Consider the following 25,483-nt stretch of genomic DNA (forward strand, 5'->3'; position numbering starts at 1 on the left):
TATAAAATAACTAATGAAGAACATTCAAAAAAACCTATAAAGTATTATTTACAAGAATAGTTTAAATGATTCTTTTTCGCACAGTATCAGTACCACGAGTCTTCTGAAAATCATCAATAACTATATTTTTCATCATTATAAGAAAATAAAAATGCAAAATCGGGATACAAGACCAACTTAGGTCAAATGAGTCAGTTAGGTCAACTGTGATATATTGTATTGGAATATTATTGGTTGTATAGAATTTAAAGATAAAATGGTCCAAGTGGAGGTCAAAACAGGTACTAAAACAGTAAGAAATTATTCATTCGACACTAAACTATTTATTTAGGTAATAAACAGTGAGAAGGATAAAAGTTTTGTAAATTCTGACTTTCAAATTTTTAGATAAAAGCCGTGAGCAAACCAATTTCGAAATTGAAAAATAACAAGCATTTTTCGCCTTAAACATAGTTTTTATCTCCTCATTACTTTCGATTTTTCGTTTTACCATAGGCCCTAAATACTTAAACCTTGTGCAAATTTATATCCTCCTATATCTATCACTGAAATTTCTCCCATTTCTACTGCTAAACATGAATTTTGTTATCCGCATTTATTATGAGGCCTTTTTCAATACTACATTATCAACGTAGTCGTATTTACAAATATAGATGCATATATTACACATTTTGTACCTACATTATTTTATTTATCTATGCAATTTTATATTTATTACTTTTAACTTTTACCTTAATATATTCATTTATAACTTTGAAGTTTTAGCTTAATATATTTACTTATTGTATTTTAATTTTTATATGCATGGTTAGAATGTGTTTTTTATTAATATATTGTAAATTGGGACGATCATGTTGGGTTTTCTCTACATATTTATTTTTGCTATATTTAAAATGGTTATATATTCTTTTAACTTAAAATTATTTTTATGAGTGATGAAAAAAAATGAGAGAAAATTTTATTGAATTGAACTAATGGAAAAATTAAACATATTTAAAGAACGATTAAAAGCTTGGAAAAGAAAATTAAATTGTGTTAGGAAAGAAATGATAAATAATAAAAAGGAAAAAATAAATCATTTGTAATTTTAGTACATAGTGGATACATTTTTATAAGCCGATAATTAAAAAAAATATGCTGTGGCTATTTATTTGTATAAGATTATAAAAAAGTGTGTTTCACTAGTCATATGTATGCTGTGTACAAGGCAACCCAATGAGGTTGGGGTTGTATTGTAGATATCTCTGGTGACCATGAAGAGTCCGATTCTTCCCATTTGGTATATTTTAAAGTTATTTTGAAATCATAAAATTTGAACTTGATAAGCTGAGTATCTTATGCCCTATAAAAGATTTTTTAGATTTTTGTTCCTGAGGCGTCTGAAAAGAAGATGGCCTCGTGACCTTATATTGTAAACTGTTTTTAGAGTTCTACTACTGGGTAGTTTCTCTACATCCTGTATCATATCATTATGTCATTATGATCAAATTTACAGGTTGTATTTTTTTTATACAGTTGTAAATATCAATAAATAAATAAAATAAAAAAATAAAAAGATTTTTGTTCAACAAAACTGGAATTACGTATCATGAATTTGCAAAAACTTACGTGTTGGAACCAAATCTAGTTCATTGTCGGTTTTACCACACACAAAAAAAAACATAAAGATCAGCCAAAATCATCAAATCAAATTTCTGATACTATACCTATGTAATTCACCTGTTTATTGGCTTGAGCATTTTTCAAAATATTATCTTTCATATAACCTTTTTTAAAAATTCATATAAAATAATCTCTTTGGCCCATAAGCATCAAATACCAACTAATAGAAATAAATACAGACCTGGCGAAACTAAAAATTTAATTACTAAACGAATTCCGTGATCTATTTAGATTCTATTGGCAGACTGTGTTTGCTGGGAGAATATTTTAAAATAACTTTCACTCCAAAACACTACAAGCCTTGAATAAAATGGTACTCATCTTCTTTACTAAGTTTTTTAAGTGAAACTGTGGTCATTTTCTAATCAAGGGTCACGCTTTCGGCTATGCTAACAAGATTTACAATTAACACGGTGAATAATGATGGAGAAAATAATGTCAATTGGTGTATTAATAAATTTGTCAATAGGCTGACGGAGCATGCCACGCGACCGTGAAGAAAGTGTCCTACTAAATCATCCTCAAGGTCGTGTGGTGTAACTATGATTAGATAAAGTTCAAGTAAAATAGAGATTTAGTTTGCAATAAGTATATTACTGTTTACAATAAAAACTTTATTACTGAAAAAATTCATTCATTTTCTATGTGATTTTAAGTATAGTGAAAAAATAAATCATAACAAAAAAATCCAAGCAATTTTTTCTTTAAAGTTGCATTTTCTTCAAATACTTTTTTTTATCTATTTATTGACATTTAAAACTGTACATAAAATACAACAAGTAAGTTTGAAGTAAGATCATAACGGTATGATTCATTCTTACAAGAAGAAGTTAAGCTATACAAGATTTCATTTAGTTGTTTTAATGTTTTAAGGTGGCTAAACTATTCTTCCTTCTCATTGATGCTTCTAAAGATAAAATAACAACATATTTGGGAATCCTAAAAGCTAGTTAAAAACATTTGAGCATGTTTTAGCGTTTCTAACCACCTCAAAGAGCAAAACGCTTATGTAAGTCATTAACGCTAGATTCGTTAATTAATACGACTACAACCAGTATTTGGACCATTCAACCAAACTATGATTAATACTAGGAATTGTTACGATCAAAATTATTTAATTCAATGTTACATTGTGCAACATAATTGACTGACTAATCGATTTTGCGTAGATCATCAACAAACCTTCAGTCAATTATGTTGCACGGTATAACATTAACTTTTAATACTCACTATGTTTAAAACTAAAATATATAAAGTTTCTATTTAATTTAAACTATTTAACCTGGAAATCAACTGCATCCTCTTGACCAGATATATTTTCCAGGGAACAGGAACTCAATTCTGAATCCTTCATCAGATAGGGTAGGAACTCTACGGACCTCGATCTTCTTCTCTTATCGTTCTTCTTCCTTCGCCGTGGGGGAGGCAACGGGTCAGTCTGGGTCCAGCAGTCTGTCTTTGTCATAGGGCCAACGATGTCCGACACACCGTACTTCCTGAAATTTCAAGATAAACATGTATAATTCCGAACAAAAAAAACATGTATTGAAATTCATAGGCAGATAGGCAGCCAACAAATAAGAGTAAAATTTACCGCGTGTTTTTGCAGGAGAAAGTATTGGTCGAAGAATTATTGGCGAAAAAATAATAAAGTCGACTGAAAATAAAATTTAAAAAATGGACGAAAGTTCACTAGATTCCTAATCAGCATTGGGTTCATTCATCTTCTCAAAGCACAGAAGGGCTATTCTTCACTTTGTCATTTTCTATTTAAATTTTCCGAGATAATAATATAATTAAACATAAAAAATATTTAATAACATTTGAGGAATCAATTGGAATAAGGTTCTCAGAATCTTTACAATACATTCAATATATTATTTATTTAATTCTCTGTATAAAAGTTCTGACTGATCATTCTGATGAGTATTTATGTTCTTAATTAAGGAATAATTTTACATCAAACTAGAACTTTTACATCAAGAGTATAAGGTTCTCGTTCTCGATATGTTTAATCAATAAATTAATACACCTGAGTTAACGACTTTATATTGTTTATATTTATGAAAAATATATATGAGAATGTTATGAAACTGAAAATTATAACTTGGAAACTACTCTAGATTTATATAAATAGTTTCAACGACTGTACATTTTCTTATTATATGATTTCTTAATGTGTTTTTAAGTCAAGTATAATACCTTATTGGAGTAACCGGCGACTTCTCAACAGTAGAATCTACTGGACACATCTGAAAAAAACAACAAAAACAAAACAGTGAGAAATCATATTACAGAAATTAAATGCTACATGCTTGATACATACACACATAAACATATACATAATATGTTCCAAATGAATACTGAAAGTATGTGTGATTCATTAATAACAAATTCACCATACACTGTCCGCCATGTTGGATCAGAATGTATTATATCATTGGCTTATTTCACAGTAGAGTGAAGTTCATGCAAACTAACGAAGAAGATGGTCCGGGGGAGGGGGGTGCGATCAACAAATGAACAAAAAAATATTTATTCATTTATTCGTGCTGACTTTTTTTTTGTTTATTTGCTGTCCGCACCCCCCGACCATCTCCACACATTAATCTACAGTCAACTATCAACACCTCATTATGGAAAACTAACAGTATGAAAAATACAATTAAAGTTCTCTCGTTTAAGAAAATTCTAACATTTCTATCTATTTTTCTAAAAGGGATCCTTAACTGTTTTTTTTCGTAAAGTTAGTTTCTATATACAGTTAGCACTACTGTGTACGTCATCGACTTTCACTGGGTAATTGTCAGCATCAATAATTGTAACAACCTAGGAGACCGATGAGCAATTTTAAAACTTTATGAAATACTTTCACATTGTCTATATATGAAAGACTTGAGTTTTGTATTTACAGAAATACACAATTTTGAGTTCCACTGAGTCTAAATAACCAAGTCTCACAAAATAGTGTGTGTCTGTGAACAGCCTAGCTAAAATTACATAAGATATTACAGAAATATTTTCCTTAATATTGACCAATCAGAAGGGCAAAATTATATAATCAATGTAGATTATACCTTTCAGGATTTTCGAGAAAAAAAAACGATTAGTGTTGCTTTAATTTCAGATAAGTAAGAAGAAAAATATTTTATTCGAGTTGAAAATACATTTAGTCGTATTTCATACGTATTATAAACCGTTGAAAAGGAAGAGATTTTATAAAAATAATATATAACAAAGTCGTAGTAGGTAATGAAGGATAAAAAAAAACCGCATAAACAAAGTGTAGTAAGCTGTAACACAAAAACGTTCTTTTACTCTGACAGTCGCAGAAGACTTTACCGATTACTATACAATTGGTTTATAATCTCACTTAACCTATATTTAAGCTCTTTAAGCTGACAGGGTCTCAATAACAATTCAACATAAAATAAGAGAGAGATGTAAATTTTAGTAAGCTGGTAATTTTTATCTTTCTTCCTAACTTTTGCAAAGAATTTTTTTTAATTTTCAAGACAAAAAAGACAGATTAAGACAAATAATATAAATGTAATTTTTTGAAAACTGTTCAAATTGGACCAATACAATATGTTAACTGAAAGGCACAATTGGAAAATTGGTCCAGTTAGCTAAAATTAGTAGTTTCCTCAATAATCTATAAAAATTCAATAGCAATGTAGATCTGTAGTCCATTCTAAGGCTTCGTATTCACATCGTATTCAATAAGAAAACAATTAATAATAAATATTTCATACTACGCAGGTAAAATTATTACCGAATATTATTTGAATTAATTTAATTTCAATAAAAACAAAATTAAAATGGTTTTAAGAAGAGACACATTAAATAAAAATGGTAAAAGCCTCATGTTTTTGAATAAGATGAAATTATATATCTCTTAAACATTGAGAGGAAAGCACTCCCAAAGGGTTAAACTCATTTTGGAAATCTCTCGGAAAGATGGGTCCTTCAAAAGATAGGAAAACTAGGGAAAGAGAGGAGGAGATCCTTTAGGACAAATTAAGAAAAACATTATGTAGATAACTTAATCTTTCCAGGACGGAAGAGGGTGGAAGGGTTTTAACGGCGGAGAGGGTGAGGAGGTCGATAAAGCAAAGGAGGCAAAGGAAAGAAAAGAAAAGGGAGGGAGAAAAAAGAAATGCTAGTGGGGGAGGTCCGGCATAAAAACCCATAATTGAAAATTTCCTCTGAAAAGGAGACGCTGGTTAAAGGCCTCCATTCCCATGGTGGTTTCTTATCTGGCTAAGTGGATCTGTCAGGGTGTTTAGCGGTGCACGAGAAAAAACGCACCTTGAACAGTCACTTAATTTTCCCGAACGTAAAACTATAGACCCATATAAAACCGACCGTATTAAAAACCCTTTAATGGCCAATCTATAAGTTGGGAATTAAAAAGCCAACTTTTCAATAGAAAGCATGATAGAAATTGAGTGGTGTTCCTTTCAAGTATAATCGAATAGCAATAAGGGATCATCATACAAACAGGTGCACTTGATTAGTCCAGTTTCATCTTAGGAAGGGAAAAGACAATGTGCCCTTACCGAATCTAATCAAAATATTTTTGGTGATGAAACATAGAAAAGAAAAACAACACATTTTCAACACTTTCATCCATTGCATGCTGAAAGCTGAGAAGAAATAATTAAAACTCCCTTAAACTGCTTTATTTTATATCTCGAGTTGAGGAGGGTATATCGACATGGCTCCCCACCATCATTCTTAAAATACCAACTTTAAAAAAACTTAAATAACTAGGTAAACTAGCCTGATCACGGAACTCCCCTCCCCTGAACGAATTCAATTTAATTATAAGGTAATTATAAACGCACTGCAACCTAAGGTGCTGCTCTCAGTTCGCCGAGGAGACCAATGGTCATTATCTGTGAAAATGAGCGAAGCAATTTGACTATCCGCCATCTTTACTTTCAAAAGTTAACTTTATTTTTCTACTCTTAATTCCTTTATCAGGCAAATGGAGTAGAATAGTTCAGTGATCTTCTGGCCTCCGGGAGTAGGAGGGAAGAAAATGCAAGCGAAATTAGAAACATTACCAAATCTACCAATCATCTCACAACGAACACAGCAAGAAGAAATGTAATGGATGTATATCATAGTTTAATAAGTTTGATAGTTTAATGTATATAATAGTTTATAGATCAATAACCAATGTAAATTGCAACAGTGTTAAAATATTTATTGTCACATTATACAGTCCATTAAATAAATATCAGAACCAGAATACTTTATTATCAATTACTGCATACTCTGGTTTTACCCCAGAATGCAGTCACTTAACCTAACCTTTAAACATTTTTAACACCACAATGGAGCTTTTACTTTAAACGTGCAAAAAAACCTACATCTTTTAAACATAGAATTTTTTTTTTTATGGTTCATATTAGAATAGTATAATTAACGTTAATCGATATGTTTCTAAGTGTATATAAATATATACCCACCCTCCTCCCAAAAAAACTTCTATTTTGTAATCAACTGTTTTAGACAAGATTTCTGAAATATTTTAATGGCTACTATCTGGATTAAAAAATAGTCAATGAACGAAATAGGATAGCTGAATATGAAATATGGAACTTCAAACCCAAGAGGTTCTTAACACCATCATAATGTACAACATAGAATCTTAATTCTAACCACTATTTCAAATGTTTTGCAGGGAGTGGATAATTATTATTATTATTTAATTATGTGACTCACACAATTATTAAAAATTTTTAACATTTAATTTTTTTCTGTTCATTTTTCATTTCGTGTTTTCAAGTCGGTATAGCAATTTTTTTGTTGAGCCATTCCGAATATTATTTTTATGTTTGATTAAACCAATAATTTATTTTATCAACAATTAGATGACTGCTAAAATCGATGTTATCTAGCTGTTATTTTTTCCAGCGATTTATACTAATGCATGTTTTAACAGTTTTAGTGTATTTTAATCCCGCTTTCCTCACATCACACAATTAGGTGAATTTAATTTTAATTAATTTTTCAATTATGAAAAAAAATCGAAGAATAATAGTAATGAATTAAATATATTTTTTATATTTAAAATAAATTAATTGATCTTAAATTAATTTATTTCATTCTTTTTTTTAAATATGACAAAAATTAAATAACTGAAACAAATTGCAAAGAATGAAAAACAGGCAGATTATAGGGATTAGCATCATAACCAAAGCACATTGCGAAGGAAGAATGGAAACTAATGATTTTCTTGATTACCTATTCAGTGGTCTTTGTACGCTGTGAGAACTAATTAAAGTGAAAATAGATAAACTGAACATTAAAAGAATTTTTGTAAACAACCTTGTGACTTTGATCAGTAGAATAAGTAATTACCATAAAAAATAAATCAGTTTTTAGTTACTCAAAAAAGATATTTATAGGATTTTAGTACAATTCAGTTTTACTAGTGGAATTTTTCTTTATGTATATGTTTAAGAGTCCATAACTGTGTCAGCTCTCCGATGACAGGTAAGTGCATTGGATGGGTTATTTACTCTGTCGTTTAGTACATGAGTCCATTATAAGTAGTATTCGATTTACGCTCCAGTCCATTTAAGATAAAAACAATTATACTAATCAATAATTAAATATAAATAAAAATTGACGTGCATGTTGGTTGTTTTTTTTTTTTTTTTACCTTTCAGTAACAAATGCTAAGCACAGAGTAGTGTGTGTATGGTAGTAGCCTCGAGTTTCTTATCGCGTACATGGTGGAAATATGGTTAGATTTTGACTCACACCATAACTGTGGAAGCAACTTTATTAGCTTAGCTTTAGAAAACAATTAATTCCTGAAGTCATCTTAACCCCTCTCACCTATTTTCCTCCAGTGGAGTGGCCCCTCCCCGTTCTTGGTACCCCCCGGCCAGCGGCTCCTGGGCCAATATTGTAACCCCCGCCTTCAGTGGACCCAGGCCAACCCCTTATTTTCACATTCTCTCTCTCTCTCTCTATATATATATATAATCTGTTTAAGAAATTCAATTAGGAGGTAAGAAAAAAAAAAAAGATTACTTCCTCTCCACTCGTCCACGATCTACCATAAAATGCTTATCTGGCAATCAAACCATCATTTTGATTTCCAGATATATGTGTACTATACCAGTTTATTAATAAAAAGAAGAGCATAAAAAAAATAAAGAAGGTATATCAATAAATCATAAAATCCAAGTAAGAAAATGTTAATTCACATTATTTTTTAAGATTACTTGTATTTTAGGAGGTTAATAACTTTTAAAATAGGGATTATTCCTATAATTTTCGCCATTAAATATAGTAATTTTTGTGCAGTTATCGTTCACGGCAATCGTTTTTCCAATTTTGTTTTTTTAATTGGGACAAAATGGAATTAATCAATAAAACTGACTTCATAGTGGATTTTTAATTATTTTTTTATATTCTTTATTTTTATAGTACAGTATAATGGTCATTTTGTGGTTAAAAATACATTTCGCAGGGAAAACAAATAAATACCTAATCACGCCTATTTAAAACATGACTAATCTCGACATTCCGACAATGTCGACCTTGCCAGAACACCCATGCTATAAAGAATGTGTATTTCATAACAGCTGTCGACTTCGGTGTTCATAGAAACTCTTCATTGAATAAGTAATAGTAATAAGTATTCTGTACAAAAAAAATTTACATGTTATTGAGCGATTAGTAAAATCATAAAATAATTGTAGCAATTATAGTATTTCGTAACATTGCCTAATATTCATAAAAAAAATTTTTTTTTAATTTTTCCTTGAAAAAGTTTTTTGAAGATCATCAATTCCGGGCAAGTAGAAGGTATGCTAATTTTTTCCTGGTCAATTTAAAGATGAAACATCTCGAATAGTTATGTAGTACCACGTCTTACTAGAATAGCCATTCAAGAACTTTATTAGATTTTAGAATATCAACAATTAAAACAAGTTATATATTAGGATACTACTCAAGTACCGATTAGTATCAATAATTTCTAATAACGAACTATGACATTACCAAAAACGATTTTAGTTACTTTTTTTTAAATACTAATACCGGTCTAGATATTTCAATTATAGGTAATAATATTAAAAATTAGTGTTGAACTATCGGCAAAAAAAGTTTAAATGATATCAATAAGCCTACATTTCGCAAACCCAACCCTTGACTAATCGATTTCAAGATATCTTATATAAAATAATAATAATAATTACAGTAATACCTATCTTGAAATGTATCTAATTAATAATCCGATAAGATCTCATAATGTTACAGAAGAAAAAGAAGAGTAAAAAGTTATTTTCATACTCTTGGAACTGATACGAAAATAACTATAGATACGGTTAGATATGGTTTATTGACCATTAAGAAAGCTGCCTAACTGATTTTAGGCTCGGCGAACCTGTGCTAAATACTTTTAAAAATACTGTTGAAAATAAGGATTCACAATTCAATGTATCTTTGATAATACAGGTCCGATTTAGACGATATTTTTTGTATTATAGAGGACTCAATTATGTCTCAAACCGTGCCTACACACGGTTCCAGTGACGCCCGTTTCAACATTACAACACTACTCTAAGAGATCAGAGTTAAAGCAGACCTCCCATCTACATTTCAATTTACCCTTTGAACGTTTATCCTTCAGTTCAGTGTTTATTAACATCTTAGAAATCCGCTCGTTACTAATTCCACAACTTTACACGCACATCCTATACGCTGAAATGCTATAACCTGAATTATATGTACTGGGTGCAGTCCTCTCAATTCAGGATTGTTTACCCCTCTAAAGTCACCCGCTAATTCATAATGTTTTGCTCACAATTTTTTACGTAATACATTATTTTCTAAAACTTTAAGGTGCTGTCCCTTAGTGTAAGAGCCCACGTTTGGTAGCCATAACAGTGGGAAGGATAATAGTTTTATAAATTCTAACTTTTAAGTTTTGGGACACAAGGTGCTCCGAAACTAAGCAATTTCGAAATTGAAAAATATCAAATATTTTCCTCCTCTAAACTCGCTTTTATTTCCCAATCAATTTCATTTTTTATAGTTACTGAACTATTTTCCTAGTTAGAACTTGTGATTTATAGAAAAATATAATTTACTTTTCAGCATTATTATTTTTCCTGATTTTTCTTAGAGATTTTTTCTATTCATGAGAATCGTAAGGACTTTTCCATATTTTCGATCATTGAAAGATGTTTTTTTTTTTTTTTTTTTGACTCAGAACTGAAACGTATTAGTCTAGTGAAAGTTGATGGTGAAGAGTTTGCCAGGCTCTGGTTTCGTACGTCAAATATGACAGATTTTTCGAAATGACCACCGAACATGTTTAGGCTTCACACATCCATAAACTCCCAAGGCATTAAACATGGGTTAATTTTTTTAATTAATTAAATCCAAAGACAATAAGGCTAAATTAGAATTATTTAGACAAATCATTATATTAACCAGAATATTTGAAAAGAGTTGCAAAGATTTTTCACATGATAATTTCACTTTAAGTTTTTTTCTTTTTTGTTTTTGTATTTATTTTTTATAATTATCATTAATGTGCATTTTATGAACAAAAATCAATATTAGAGTATTAAAGATTTTGAGACTTAGATCATTTCTCTCAGCTTCAATAAAACAAATTTTATAACCTATTATAATCATACTTCCCAACTATTCAGGAACTAGTCCTTGAGTAACTTTTCCTCAACTGGAGGGAAAGGCAGAGCAAACAATACGGCACCGACGCTCCCATCGAACAAGCCTCTAAATACAAATGAAGTCGTTGTGCGCAGGAGATGCTTTAATGACCGCCGGAAGACAATAGGGACAGGGAAATGGTAAATAGCCCGGCTGTTAGGTAAGCGGCCCTGGGAGCTCTCGGCCAACTCCATTCAGATCGCCAACACAAAGTTCGGAGGACGAACCTACCTTGATTCGCTCTGGAAGAAAAAATCGTTGAAGAAAAATCGAGGATACCTTGGCCACATGAAAAAAAAGTAGTTTTAACAAATTTCGAGTAGAAACGTCGTTAGATGATATAAGGTCATTCATTAATATTCTTATATAAGGGAATTGATAAGATTGATAAACCTATAATCTAGGGACATACTAGGATAATACGTAAATCCTTTTAAATATTCTTTAAACAATAACAATAATTTATTCGTTGCTATATTTTCGTAAAATTGTAAATTGAGAAGCTGACTTATTCTGATAACTATCCATTTAACATTTTAATATAATATTTAAATACGGGTGATAATTAAATTTAATACCTTTCAATATAGGTAGGAATGTGTATTTATGTTTTTGTTTATTAAATTTAATTTTCTTTATAATCGGATATAAATTACTAAATAAATAGTGATTTTCTTTTTTTCTCCTTTCTAAAGTTTTTCATTATTCTTTAAATATTTACAGTTACACCGATGTTTCTGAGTCCACCTCCGTCTTCAGTGTACTTTTACAAATTTGAAAAACAATTCAACAATTACATAATAATAAAACGTATTTAACAATTATAATTTAAATATTAGTTAAAAATTTATATAAATTACACTATCATGATAATATCCCTTGATAGATTTTATTATAATATTATTGTTGCATTATTTTTTTAATTAGTAGAAGTTTTAGGAAGGAGAAAAAGAGATCACTAAATATTTACATAATAATTTATATTATATTATAAAGGAAATTAAATTTAATAATAAAATTAAATAAATACATATTCCCACCTATATTTACAAGGTATCAAATTCAATTATCGCCTGTATTCTCCTGTATAGAAAAAAAAAAGAAAATCACTAAATATTTATATGATACAAATTGAACTTTTCCGGAGTAGAAGATAAGTGTATAAACAGAATAAATTATTATTTAATCATTTTTTATATTAGTTATTTTTTTATTTATACACATTATATTTGTTAGATTTTTTTTATTTTATTCTTTAAATTTTGTGATAATGTATTTTTTAAATTTCTGTATATCATATTTTCATTCTCTTTTAAAAAACAAAAACAAAAAGTGTATCTTAATCTCGGTATTATTTTGAAACATACACATAAACACACATAATCGTATTGCGAGAGGTGTGCCATACCTTGTCTCAAAAAGTTGTAAAATTTGAAATTTACAAAATTCCCCAACCCTAGTTGCTAAAACTTAAAACCAATAGTAAAACCTTTGAACTAAGAAATAGAGATTTTATGCATTTAATGTAATTAAATAAAAGGAAATTATTGTATCAGGTGCAGATATTCACAAAAGTTAGAAGATAAATTCAAATTAAATAATGAAAAGAGTAAAATATTTCCTAATAAAACTAAGTATTTTAATGTTTTAGTAAAATCTAGGCTGTTGGATAATTTAAAATTTTGCAACCCTTTCCCATCCCAACAAGTCGTAGCAACGTCCTAGGACCTTGGATTTTGTTATCTAATGAAAACATGCTACGAACTGATAGGAAAAGTCAGTACAATGAAAACACAAATGCTAAAAGAAAAACAACAAGAACGTTACTATGGCTTGGCCAACCTCAGTCAACAAACTTTAGTTCCAGCAAGAGAGTTCATCGACATCATCTCTTAAGCGAACCTCTGGAGCGCTGTATGGTAAGATTCATTTAACAACAATTTTAGATTTCCATGGCAAGATTCATCGCAATAAAGCATATTTCGAGATACCAAGCAGTTTGGGGAAGATTGAAACAATCAATTTTTCTTAATAGTCAAGAAAGATGAAAGTCAATCCAAAAGTATTTGTAAACTTATTCCTTTCAAAGTTTTTTTTTTATTTAAAGGGGTTATTGTGGTCATTGCGTGGGGGGAGTAAGCCTAATAGAGCTCATTTATTCTCTATATATCTATTATCTATCTATATATCTAATATCTATTTTTTTCAAAATAGCCTCCATATATTTTTAGGTTTACAGCTATAATTCCTAAACTTATAATAATAACTATATAAATTATAATAATTAAAATGAAAGTATACCCACCAAATGTTTGTTCTTTTTTTCTTTATAAATAAAATATATCAAAACAATTGTTTGGAAAATAACATATTTTTTCCACACGTAAATTGTTTAATTTTCTTTTAGATTTTTATCCATACAAAACGACAGAAAAAATATCCATAGACACAATCGGAATTGTATTTTTTCAAGCAAAAATCTATAATTTTCGTCCGTTTTCCATTCAGTACTTGATAAAACAAAAAATATTTATTGCACACAAAAAAATTTTTGTTAAAGTCATTATAAACTAATTTATGATACGTTTAACAAGATGAACTGATATATTGTCAACAAATATTGATATTTTCGTAGATACAGTGTTTCGAACAACATTTTTTTCTCCAAACAAGTTGATTACTAGTGAGTTATTACATTATCTGGTAAAATATGGAAAAATCTAGGTTTTTTAATTTCTTTAGCCAAACTTATAAATATTTATACATGATTCTTGCATATAGCAACATACACTGAAACTGAATCACATCTAGAAAAAAGTTCGATGTTTCAGAAACTATTTGACGAACAGATGTTTATAAGGGCCCATTTTGAAGTTCACATATCCGAAATACATTCAATTAATGATGATTTTTCGTGTATTTTTATACATCAACTTACTACCTACCAATAAAAGAAAACTTTGTTTAGAACTGTATAGCAATCGACAAATAGCAGACATTCCAAGAATTGAAATATGAGGTAAACAGTTAGAGCAACTCGACCATATACAGCGACATACTATTACAACTTGTTTGGATCATATGTATCGTAACTCACTTTGACAGTTTTAGTTGTCCATTCCAAAGGTATCTTTATATATACGTATATAAATTTCCGGTCTAAATTTTTCTTATAATTAACTGTTTAATTCTCATTTCAGTTAGATTTTGGTGAATACATACATTATTATAATAGATTACGCGTAATCCCATGTCAGTAAATAATGAATTTAGGATCCTAGGTTTCTAAAATTTACTAATATTTTTTTTCATTCAACAAGATATTTGATTGAGTTAAAAAAAAAGTGTGATTGACTAGGCTTTTTGATATTCCAGCGCATCCCTCTCACCGCGTCATTGGTAATGAGCCAGTGGATGATGAGTAAGTGCACTAAAGCCGCAAATACTCAACTCGAATTGAGCATCTGATCGTTTTCAGAACTTCAATTAATAAAATAAAAATAAAGTTTAGAGAACCCAAAGGTTCGATGCCAATACCACAAATCGCAGCCTATATACGGTTCCAGTGACGCCCGTTTCAACTCAAATCTATGAGATCAGAATTGAAGCGGACCTCCCACCTACGTTTTGGTCTACCCCACGGACGTTTACCCATCGGATCATTGTTTATTAACTTTTTAAGGATACGGTCGTTCCAAAGCCTACAACCTTGTTACAAACCCATCTTATTTCCCGCAATGCGGTCATCTGCATCATATTTATCGGATGTGGCTCTATAAATTCCGTGTTTTATAGCCTTCTTAATTCTTCAGGTAACTCATCCATCTTTAATCTGACTATTTTACACAATACGTTAATTTTCAAAAACCTTGAGTAGCTCCTCCTTCCATAATTTAATAGGACATTTCATATCAAGACAGAAGGAAGGACAATAGTTTTTTTTTTACATTCTAACATTTAGGTATCAGGACAGAAGAAGCGAGGTAAGCGATTTCGAAATTGAAAAATAACAAGCAATTCTGAGCTTTATTCCCTTAATAATTTAGTTTTTTCTAGTTACAGTAGACCGTACTTAAACCCCTCTCCTTTCCTCCTTTACATCACCGTAGTAGCTGTTTCTGCTGCAGGCCATATAAGATAGTGCTTATAAATTATTATATATATTTGTGAATATTTATTTTGCACTGTTAAGCTAAATATATTTATACATACATTTTTGCACCGTTAAGCTAAATATATTTATAAATATATTTTTGCACCGTTAAGCTAAATATATTTTTGCACCGTTAAACTAAATATATTTTTGCACCGTTAAGCTAAATATATTTATACATATAGTTTTGCACCGTTAAGCTAAATATATTTTTGCACCGTTAAGCTAAATATCTAAATATATTTATACATATAGTTTTGCACCGTTAAGCTAAATATATTTTTGCACCGTTAAGCTAAATATATTTATACATATAGTTTTGCACCGTAGAACCAAATTAGCTCATTAGCAATGACTGCTTACATGAATAGCTCTACGGATCTAGCGTTAAGAATGTTAATTGGCAATATTCTTTATAATGTGATAATTACACCAATTTCCTACATACCACTGAATATGCCACTAAAGACTATTTATCGACAGAAACTCCCAAGTTCGTCACGGAAAGTGAATGCCGTCCGAACAACAATGTAATTGAGGAGGAGTCTGAGATAACTCGAGGAAGGGACCAGGGAAGTTGGGGACTTAAGTAACAAGCTAATTATAGCGGGAGCTCCTCATGGAACAATAGCGATACAGGGACAACTTTATAACAAGACATATCTTCACTTACCTCCCTCGGTTTTGTTTCTTAAAGAAGGTATTTAAACAAGGGTAGGAATTTACTACAATGGGATCCTCGGCTATTAAAGGAGTTGGAAACTTCAAGATGAAATTTCGCTTATTCGAATAAAAGTTTTTCTAATTCAAAGGTGATAATCATCGCCAACATTTAACGAGCCTAATGGGCTGCGGTACTGAATATGATTCAGATAGTATTCATAACAGATTCCAACTTTATTAAATTTGTTCTTCAGCAAGCGGCACAATTTGTCCCTAGTACTACATAATGGCGAATAAGGTGGAATCATGAATATAGAAGAAAAAAAAGATAAAGGAAATCGACTATTAAAACCAACTCTATTTGACATAATCTCTAAATTATACAGACTTAAAGTAATTGCAATCTACCTACGTATAGCTAATGGTAACAACTATACAAATCAATAAATACAATAACTTACATTTTAAAATTATTAACGGTTCAAAATACATAACAATATTTGTTTTAATTTGTTACTCTATCTCACCTTCACTATTTTATAATTTTGTTTGTTTTTCGATCCTGACTTCAGGTCGAAAACTTTTTTATTGTCAGTGATCGATCAAACTCGCTTCATAATTTTTTTTGTTGATATTTAATATTTACTACATCTGGACAAACGACTGACTTGGAATTCTTATGCAAGACTAAAAAGACAAGAAACTGCACGTCGATTCCGACTATTACAACATTTACTAGACAAACGGTCTAAATTGCCAATCCATTACAAAAGTCTGATCTACATGACTATTATAAGGCCTATCTGGACATACGGAGTTAAGCTTTTGGGATCCACTAAACCATCAAATTCCTCCCGAATCCAATCCTTACAATCCAAAATCCTTCATAATTAAGGATTTATGAAGGATACCTAATAATCCTCCTAGGCGTCTGAAAAGAAGATGGCCTCGAGATCTTTTCCTATAGAAATGTTATTGGAGTTCTATCAATGGGTAGATTCTCCACATGTTTGTATCATGTCACTATGTCACCTACAGCAAATTTACTTGTTGTATATATTTTTATACAGTTGTAAATAATAATAAATAAATTATTTTTAAAAAAATAAGAATTAGAATAAATAATGTTTCTTATATACCTCTTATAAATATACAACTGTTTATTAAATAAGTTTCTTACAATTATTAGACTGTATTCAATAAAATTTGGGTAGAATTTGGAAAAATTACAGTTTAAAAGTTGTTTTTTTGTAATAAAAATTATTATTTTTACATAGAATTTTTTTTATATTTTATTACAATAGGAAATGATAAATTAAAATCATCGTTTTTCAGTTAATGACATCATATTTCAAAATACCACATATTCCTGTTATTGTTCTCAAGTAAAAGCGTGGTGACTTAACTTGTACGTAATGAGTATTACTAAATAATAATAATAAGTAATGTTTTAAATACAATATATACGTTATTTGATTGTCATTGTACTAGATTGGATCGTTTTTTCACACCTCTTACACCCTTTTCACCTTGGACTTGTTTTAGTATCGAAGAAAACACATCCAGCCCCTTTTGTAGTTGTATTATTCAATGGACATGTTCTTTAAGGTAATATGGAAACATGAATAAATGGTATAGCAGTGTTGGTCGAAAATACGTTGGTGTCATTTTATTTTATTTTCTAAAATGAGAAACATTAGTGAAAATAAAATAAATAATGTTAGAACCATTGAGGCCATTGTGGGATCTTGGTATATTATTAAAATAGTCGTGTCGTCAATATAGATAAAAGTCGATGTTTCGGAATTGGTAGCTATGTGAGTCGTATAAATATTGCATAGTAACGGAACCAATATTGATTCTTGCGATACCCCAGCCAAGACTGGTCGAATTGAAGAAATTTCGGAGGTATACTGAATAAAAAAAATATTTCCAATAATATTAAAGAATTATAGTTCGTTTAATGAAGTGTAATTTCGAGGTTTAAGAAAAATACGGAAGAGCTCCAGGAATAAAGTCAATAACTAACAAATTGATATATTGTTGAAATTAATATGAGAAAACTAGTTAGTTTACTAATTTCAGTCAGTCCGTAATTATTTTAAGATATCTTTTATACATTCATTATTCCTTCGAGATCAAAAAATGCCAAAAGGAGACTGATAGATCTACTTGATTAGGGATTAGAAAAATCTGTTTGTCTCTTTTGGTGCTATAAATTACTAATCACAATTTGTAGTGAGTTAAACAAGAAACAATAAAATTGAATTTTCATTCAGTAAAAATATATAATGTAAATCATAAACTAGAATGGTAACGATTAATTACGTAGTAGTCAATTAATTTAATTATAGATTTAAAGAAAATATTATAATCGTTTAATACAAATCTTAAATCAATCGAGAACAAGATAAGAAACGATTCTTTAGACGTTGTATCTAATTTTAAATTTATTTTGTATTTTTCTAATTGTATTATCATATAATGATCGATATCCCTAACTAGATATTATAAAGTTTAGCATTGAAAAAAAATTATCTTTTTAAATAGTCTTACTTTAAAGGCGTTTTTAAATTGTTCAAAAGAAAGCAAATTCAAAATCGGAAATTCAACGAGGGGTTCGTTAAAGAAGAATTACAATATTCTGATGTCCATTCATTTTAAATCATTCGAATACATTAGAAATTCATCTTTGCAAAAAAAAAAGCCTTTAGCGATTCGTTAGCGTTCAGAACCAGCACTAATATGCTATACATAAAATGAGCACCATAATAATCATTGTATAATTATTCTACCAAGTATTATGCTTATCATAATTTTTTAAAACAAAGGAACATTATACTTGAAATAAATAGTACTTGATAAAATAGCCAATAAGCTATTTTATATCTTTTCAATAGTAGGTATAAACTACGATTATAATGGTTTCTCCATAAATATTTAATTAATTTTCATCAGGCATATGGAAAAAAACTGTGAATTTTATGGGATTAAGCTTTTAAAAATTATTGAAGGCACTCGGAAGTTTCAGTAGTTATTTCACATCGAAGAAACGATACCTAATATAAATAAAAGACATTATATATTGTAATATATTATGTCATTATATTATAAATATAATATAAACACAAACAAATGTAGGCTCGATTGAATACATAGACTTCTATATATTGAATATATAGACCCATTATTTTGATGTGTGCACTTCTTAGATCATTTTATTGCTTACTTAAGTAAAAGTACTAACTTAAGGTAAACGTTATCTAGAAGAAACATGAACCGATAAAGAAAAGACAACGTATGAATATAAATCTACTTTTTATTTTTAATTTTAATGTTTTCTTGATTTATTGATTAATTTAAGACCATTGGCATACGTAAAAAAAGAAAAAAACGAATGTGTGCTACCGAAGTGCTCCTTCAACTGATTGGCTGGTACATTTTTTTAAACATATTTTCTTTTTAACAATCGAAAAAATGTTAGAGATATAATTGTTTCATAACAATACTTAAATGTTGCAATTTTTTCAGTTCAGTAAGTTTTGCTAAATTCAATAATAAAATATAAAATACATTTTAAAAATCCTTTGCAGCAAAATCTTATAATAAAAACAAAAAGATACTTTAAGTATTTAGAAGAAAATAAAATAGATTGAGGCATATTTAAAATGAATTTGAGGGAAATTCTAGGTTTTATCAGAAAATGAAATAAGGAAGGAAGAAATATGAGTACCAAAAAAAAAAAATAAATAATAAAAGTAAAAATTTTGATAGCAGACCAATACCAAAAACCTCAAATTTTACAATTTATGCAACCCCAAAGAAAATAAAACTGCTAAGGTCAGTTACAATTAATTTTAGCTTATTCGAATCTTTATTGTACAATAAACTACATTAGATAGGATTTTATTTTCTCATGTTATTTTTGGACGATAATTAAACCTTGTTTTTTTCTCGAAGCTCATAGAACTACTATACATGACTCTGGACTAAGAAATACCTGACATCAGAGGTTTATCCTAAAAGTATTGTTGTAGTTAGTTGTTAGTATAGTAGGTAGTTATGCTGTGGTAGGGAAGAAAAAACAGGTTGTAGGTAGTTAATATAAGGGGAAAAAAACCCTCTGAAATGGGAGATAATTGCATATTTAAAGCATTTGGACAAAGGAAACATTAAGAAAATAAATTTAATGGTATATGCAACATATGATATCAAATTGTTAAATACTTCCACAAGCTTAAGTATTTCTTTAAGGAAATAACAACAAGAATAGAAAATTTTCAAAAAGTAAGTTTGAAAAACCGAAAGTTTCTAAAACTAGGAAAACCAACATAGATGAAACTGAAAAGAAATGCTAACCTTCGAAAGATCGAAAAAGTCCCAGAGGGTGATTCAGAATAAAAGATGGCTCAAGATAATGTCACAGGGGTAAGGATAAAATGAAGAAGAATAGCCAACAATGGACTTTCACGTAGCGTAAGTAACTATTCTAGAAATAGTCCCTTATCTAGAGAGACGAACGCACATCACTAAAGGATAAGACTAGATCTTCTTAATGGTGGCGAGGGTTGGGATGTTGCCAACAGCGCAGAATAAGGTTTTCGATGGGAGCTTCTTCACCATATTCGTTATACAATTTGTAATCAATACTCGAAAAATTTTCATAGTACATCGGCCAATCACCAAATAGTAATATTAAGTGGAAATTACTATTTGTTTATCGAAGGAATATTATTTAAAAAAAAAAGAAGTTATAAATATTGTTTTCATTTCGAAATCTTATCACTATGTACAACCACTTTCGTCATAAAACCTTTAAAAAAGTAGGTTTTGTCAGAAACAAATTATTTTAATTTCATTTTTTTAACGAACAAGCAAGCGAAGAAAGAGTGAAAGTAATTTAGAAAGATACTTTTAATAATCAGCTACCATGGACTAAATCTGGATCAACAAATAGCTTGGAATTCTCACACAAAACTGAAAATTGAGGACACTGCATATACATTAGAAAAATAGTCTAAGCTTCTCCAAATCACAAAACATTAATTTACCTGACCATAAAAAAGCCTATTTAGGCTTATGGAATTGAGTTTTAGGGCTAAACAATCGAATTCCTCTCGTGCGCAATCGTTCCACTAGAATATGTTGCGTTTTTTTTTGTTAGATTTTCTGCGTCATTCACAGACGAATCGTCAAATACAGTAAAATTTGTTAGACTTTTGATTATATCTGCTATTAGTCTTAAAATATGATTTACTATTTTTTTTTTAATAATTTATTTATTGTTTACAACTGTATACACATATATACATCAAGTAAATTTGCTATAAGTGATATTATGACATGATACAAACATGTGGAGAATCTACTCATTGTTAGAACTCCAAAAACATTTCTGAAGGGGAAGATCTCGAGGCTATCTTCTTTTCAGACGCATAGTATGATTATTAGGTAGTGAAGGAGAAGCCAGGTTAGAAACGAGTTGGTTTGGGTGGCTGGGAAGTTTATCATGGAAGGATTGGTGTCTGGTTCTGGCCAAATCGGCGAACATATGGGACATTGAGGTCCTGATGGATTTGATTTGTGACAAAATAAGGAACATTAAGGATTTTACGAAGGATTTTGGACTGTAAGGATTGGATTCGGGAGGAATTCGATGTCCAGATAGGCCTTATAACAGTCATGTAGATCAGTCTTTTGTAATGGATTGGCAATTTAGACCGTTTGTCTAGTAAATGTTGTAATAGTTGGAATCAACGAACGTTTCTTGTCTTTTTAGTCTTGTATGAGGATTCCATGTCAGTCGTTTGTCCGTATTTAGTCCTAAGTAACGTATCAGTACTACGTAAACAGGAATAAGTGGGGTATTATTAACAGATACTGTTGTGCAAGACGAATGTTTACGAAGAAGGGTAAATGTGATTTATTGGAATTTATTTTAATCCTCCAATTTTGGCACCATTCTTCAAGGGTGGTGATGTGGGATTGGAGGGTTTGGGATACAATGAAGGATCATTATTCATTGACAGTAGGCATGGATTTACTATTTAAATTTAAAAAAACAATAACTCATTTCATTGAAAATTCCAGATTTAGGTTACGCCGGAGAAGATTAGAAAAATACTAATACCTACAAAAGATAGAACGAATGCCACTGTTGCTAACCAACACCCAATGGAGTCTAAATCAAATTTCAGAAAAGTGTAGACGTTTCAGGTGATGAACATATACATGTATAATGCAAACATTATAGGAATAAAAATCTCACCCGGTTATATACAAATATTAAAAGTCTCTGCTTGGATGGAATTTGGTCCCTTAAAAGGTAGCACGGGTTATAATAATTTTATTATAAATCTAATAATGATAAATAACATATAAACAAAACAAATTATTACCTGTGATACATAACGCCTCATGGCCTCCCAAACTGGAAGCTGATGAGGACTGGTCGGTGTGTCCAGTTTTTTGCAACAAGCTGCTCCCATGGCGTACCAATCAGAAATGCACTACATCAAAAGATAATAAACGAAGTCCATTTCGTTTTCCTGAAAATGCAAATGATTTAGATTACTACCATTTCTTTTTTTTCTTTTACACTTTTGTTAGCAATTAGGTATTGAAATTTTTTTACACAATTTAAACAATGACATATGTAATTCTTAATTTATCCAGAGACTGAGCCGTGCGTCCCTTTTCTTGATAAGCTCTTTAATCAATTTGCTTTAATTACATATTACTTTATATAATCTCTAATTCTAAAAGACGTTCAAGTAAAGACGAGGTTCAATATAGACGTCGATAGTGATAGTAATAGTAATAGTGATCGCCGCCGCAGTCCCTTACATATTGTAAATTGATATTTCACTTTGTACTTTGCTTGATAGCTGGTAGTCGAAAGATAGTCATTTTTGGTCGGGCGACAAACTCGCACTATAAATAGCTTTTATATGAAATTCGACTTATTTTATTAATTTTCTTTTAAGTATTTCTCCCGTTTATCCTCCTGTCTGGACACTTATCACATATGGGTGTTAACCTATTCTATCCGTAGCGAGAGGCCCGAGTTTTTATTCCGTGAGATCAGTCATCTCTAAGAGAAACATAGAGCCTAAACATTCTCTTAAGAGCTAGATGAAAGTTAATTAAATGTCCTTTAAATATGTTCGAAAGGATTATTCTTGTAGAATGGATATTGCTAAGACATACTACACTTTTACTTTGGAGGAAAATGGTCAATGTTTCGAGAGCTGGTAAAATAATGGTATTACTGAGCTCATTTTAGTATCAAATTATAGAAATTTTATCCACTTAAAAAAATCATACAAGCTTTTTTGAGAGGCACTAAATTAGTGATTACTTAATAATACTTTAAAAATAAAAACTTAAAATCCGAAATATTCTTTTATTTTCAACATGACATTTAGAGATTTTACTTATTTTTGCAATGTATAATGTTTGTTTTATTTTTTTAATTTTGGTATGAATATGATCATTTATTATTATTACTTATTGCCTAAGGTTGTAGCAGATTTTAATATTTATTCATCATTTTAAATGTATGGAATGGAAATTTAGTTGTTAATATATAATTTAATCATGAGTTTTAATTAGTTATAAATTTGATCAGTTTTTATTATAAGAATTTGGATAATTCCTTGGAACGAGGAGGAGATAGCGATTGGATTTTCGAAGAGTGGATCAGAAATCGTTGCGGAGAATGATAGTGACGAGAGAGCGATAGCAAATATGATGAGGAGGAAATGCCCCACCATTAGTGGAGATATATGAAGCCATATATCAATCAGGGCCTGGAGATGGCGCAAAATTCCCTCCTCCCCCCCAGCACAAATCAAAAGGCCCAGGCCTCAGGTCGATGAAAGGGGGCTTCGCCTTTTCATGTATCGAAAACTTATTAAAAGGCCAAAACATTCCTGCAGAGGTCAAACAATTTTTTAAAAAGTATATCTGTAACATAGGTCTCTGAGAGCAATCTGCACAGAGAGAAACTCAAAATAGAGTTTAAAAAAACAAAAAGATCTTTAACAAAATAATTTAAAAAATTTATAGATTATAAATAAGCTTCATTATTTGAATCATGCTACCAAAATACTTTGGGTTCCAACAGACAAAGCAAACATTCCAATTCTTACGGCTAGATTAATCCGGCTGAGTTAACTCACCACAAGCTAGTGTATACAAAAGCTAATTTTGAATCGATCAAGTCATGATCACCAGACAAATAGACAATTGAGAAAAGTTGAAAGCCACTAATTTACATACTGCTGGTCGCTACGTCGGCTTTATATTATTTCTTTCATATAATTTATGATAAAAAAATCGTAAACAAATTCACACAACCACGGACTAAATACGCTCATGGGGTACATCTAACGTTTAAAAAGTGCTCAATTGATTCTTCAATTAATTACGCTATAATTTTCAATAATCATTAGTCAATTATAGTTATAATGTGTCTAAGGCCGTCTGTAGCTAAGGGAGTTCAGGTGTAGTTCTTTGCAACCTCGGAACTGCATGGACGCCGGTTCGAGTCCGGCCTGGGGGTCGACTTTTATTTCTGAGGCGGTCCTACGTAACTTTACCTCCTACTATAGTTAGAATGTGGTGATCTACAGGGTGGTAACCTGTATATAACATCATGTATATCCAAAATGTCCAGGAAGGGGTTCCTAAAAAATTAGAAAAATAAAAGGTAAATATCGTTCAGGTTATGCAAAAGGGTTATTCCATTCAACAATGGTAAATTCAACAAAATTTTGAACCTTTCCATCTCAGATTTTCTCAAAATTTTGCACAGTTGTTACATTAGTACGGAATTGAATAGTGAGAAATTTTATGATACATGCTCACTCCTTTTTTTAATTACATTATTGTAAAAGTCTCAAAAATAGAAGGTGTCCTAATTTAGCTGGAGATACGTAGTGAGTGTAATTTTACAGTTTATTCTATGCAATTTTATATGATATAGATTTTGTACAGACATTTCTCAAAAACTAATTTAAAAATTACAAAAAAATAATATAATTCTCAAAATTTATTTCTTGAATAGGTGACATGATTACAAATCACGAGGCAAAATAGAAGTATGGTGTTGAAACGGCTTCATTGATATAATATATTAAAACCTACAGCACTATTCTCATAAATTCAACTCTTTCTTTATATTAATTATAATATAAATGGAATGTTTAAAGTTTTCATTAAAAAAAAAAATATAACCCAGACGTCAATTATTATTCAATTAATAACTCAGGTGATAGTTACCGGTGCTTT

At 30.0% G+C, this 25,483-nt stretch overlaps 1 protein-coding gene across 2 annotated transcripts in view; it reads right to left on the bottom strand.

Moving 5' to 3' along the window:
• LOC106681816 (uncharacterized) overlaps positions 1–25,483 on the bottom strand; it is a 150,521-nt gene that overhangs the window by 6,427 nt on the left and 118,611 nt on the right. Inside the window, exons 4-6 of one of the 2 annotated variants that reach the window (XM_014422341.2) lie at positions 22,588–22,736; positions 3,865–3,914; positions 2,945–3,158 (exon numbers count right to left, since the gene is read on the bottom strand). In XM_014422341.2, coding sequence (XP_014277827.1) covers positions 2,945–3,158; positions 3,865–3,914; positions 22,588–22,677 — 354 coding nt within the window. In that variant the 5' untranslated portion in view covers positions 22,678–22,736. Of the gene's footprint in view, positions 1–2,944; positions 3,159–3,864; positions 3,915–22,587; positions 22,738–25,483 lie in introns of both variants that reach the window. The other variant, XM_067045635.1, reaches the window with a different exon arrangement.

This window comes from Halyomorpha halys, unplaced genomic scaffold (assembly GCF_000696795.3).
Source record: "Halyomorpha halys isolate HHAL.00 unplaced genomic scaffold, Hhal_1.1 Scaffold366.1, whole genome shotgun sequence".
NCBI classification, from domain to species: Eukaryota; Metazoa; Arthropoda; class Insecta; order Hemiptera; family Pentatomidae; genus Halyomorpha; species Halyomorpha halys.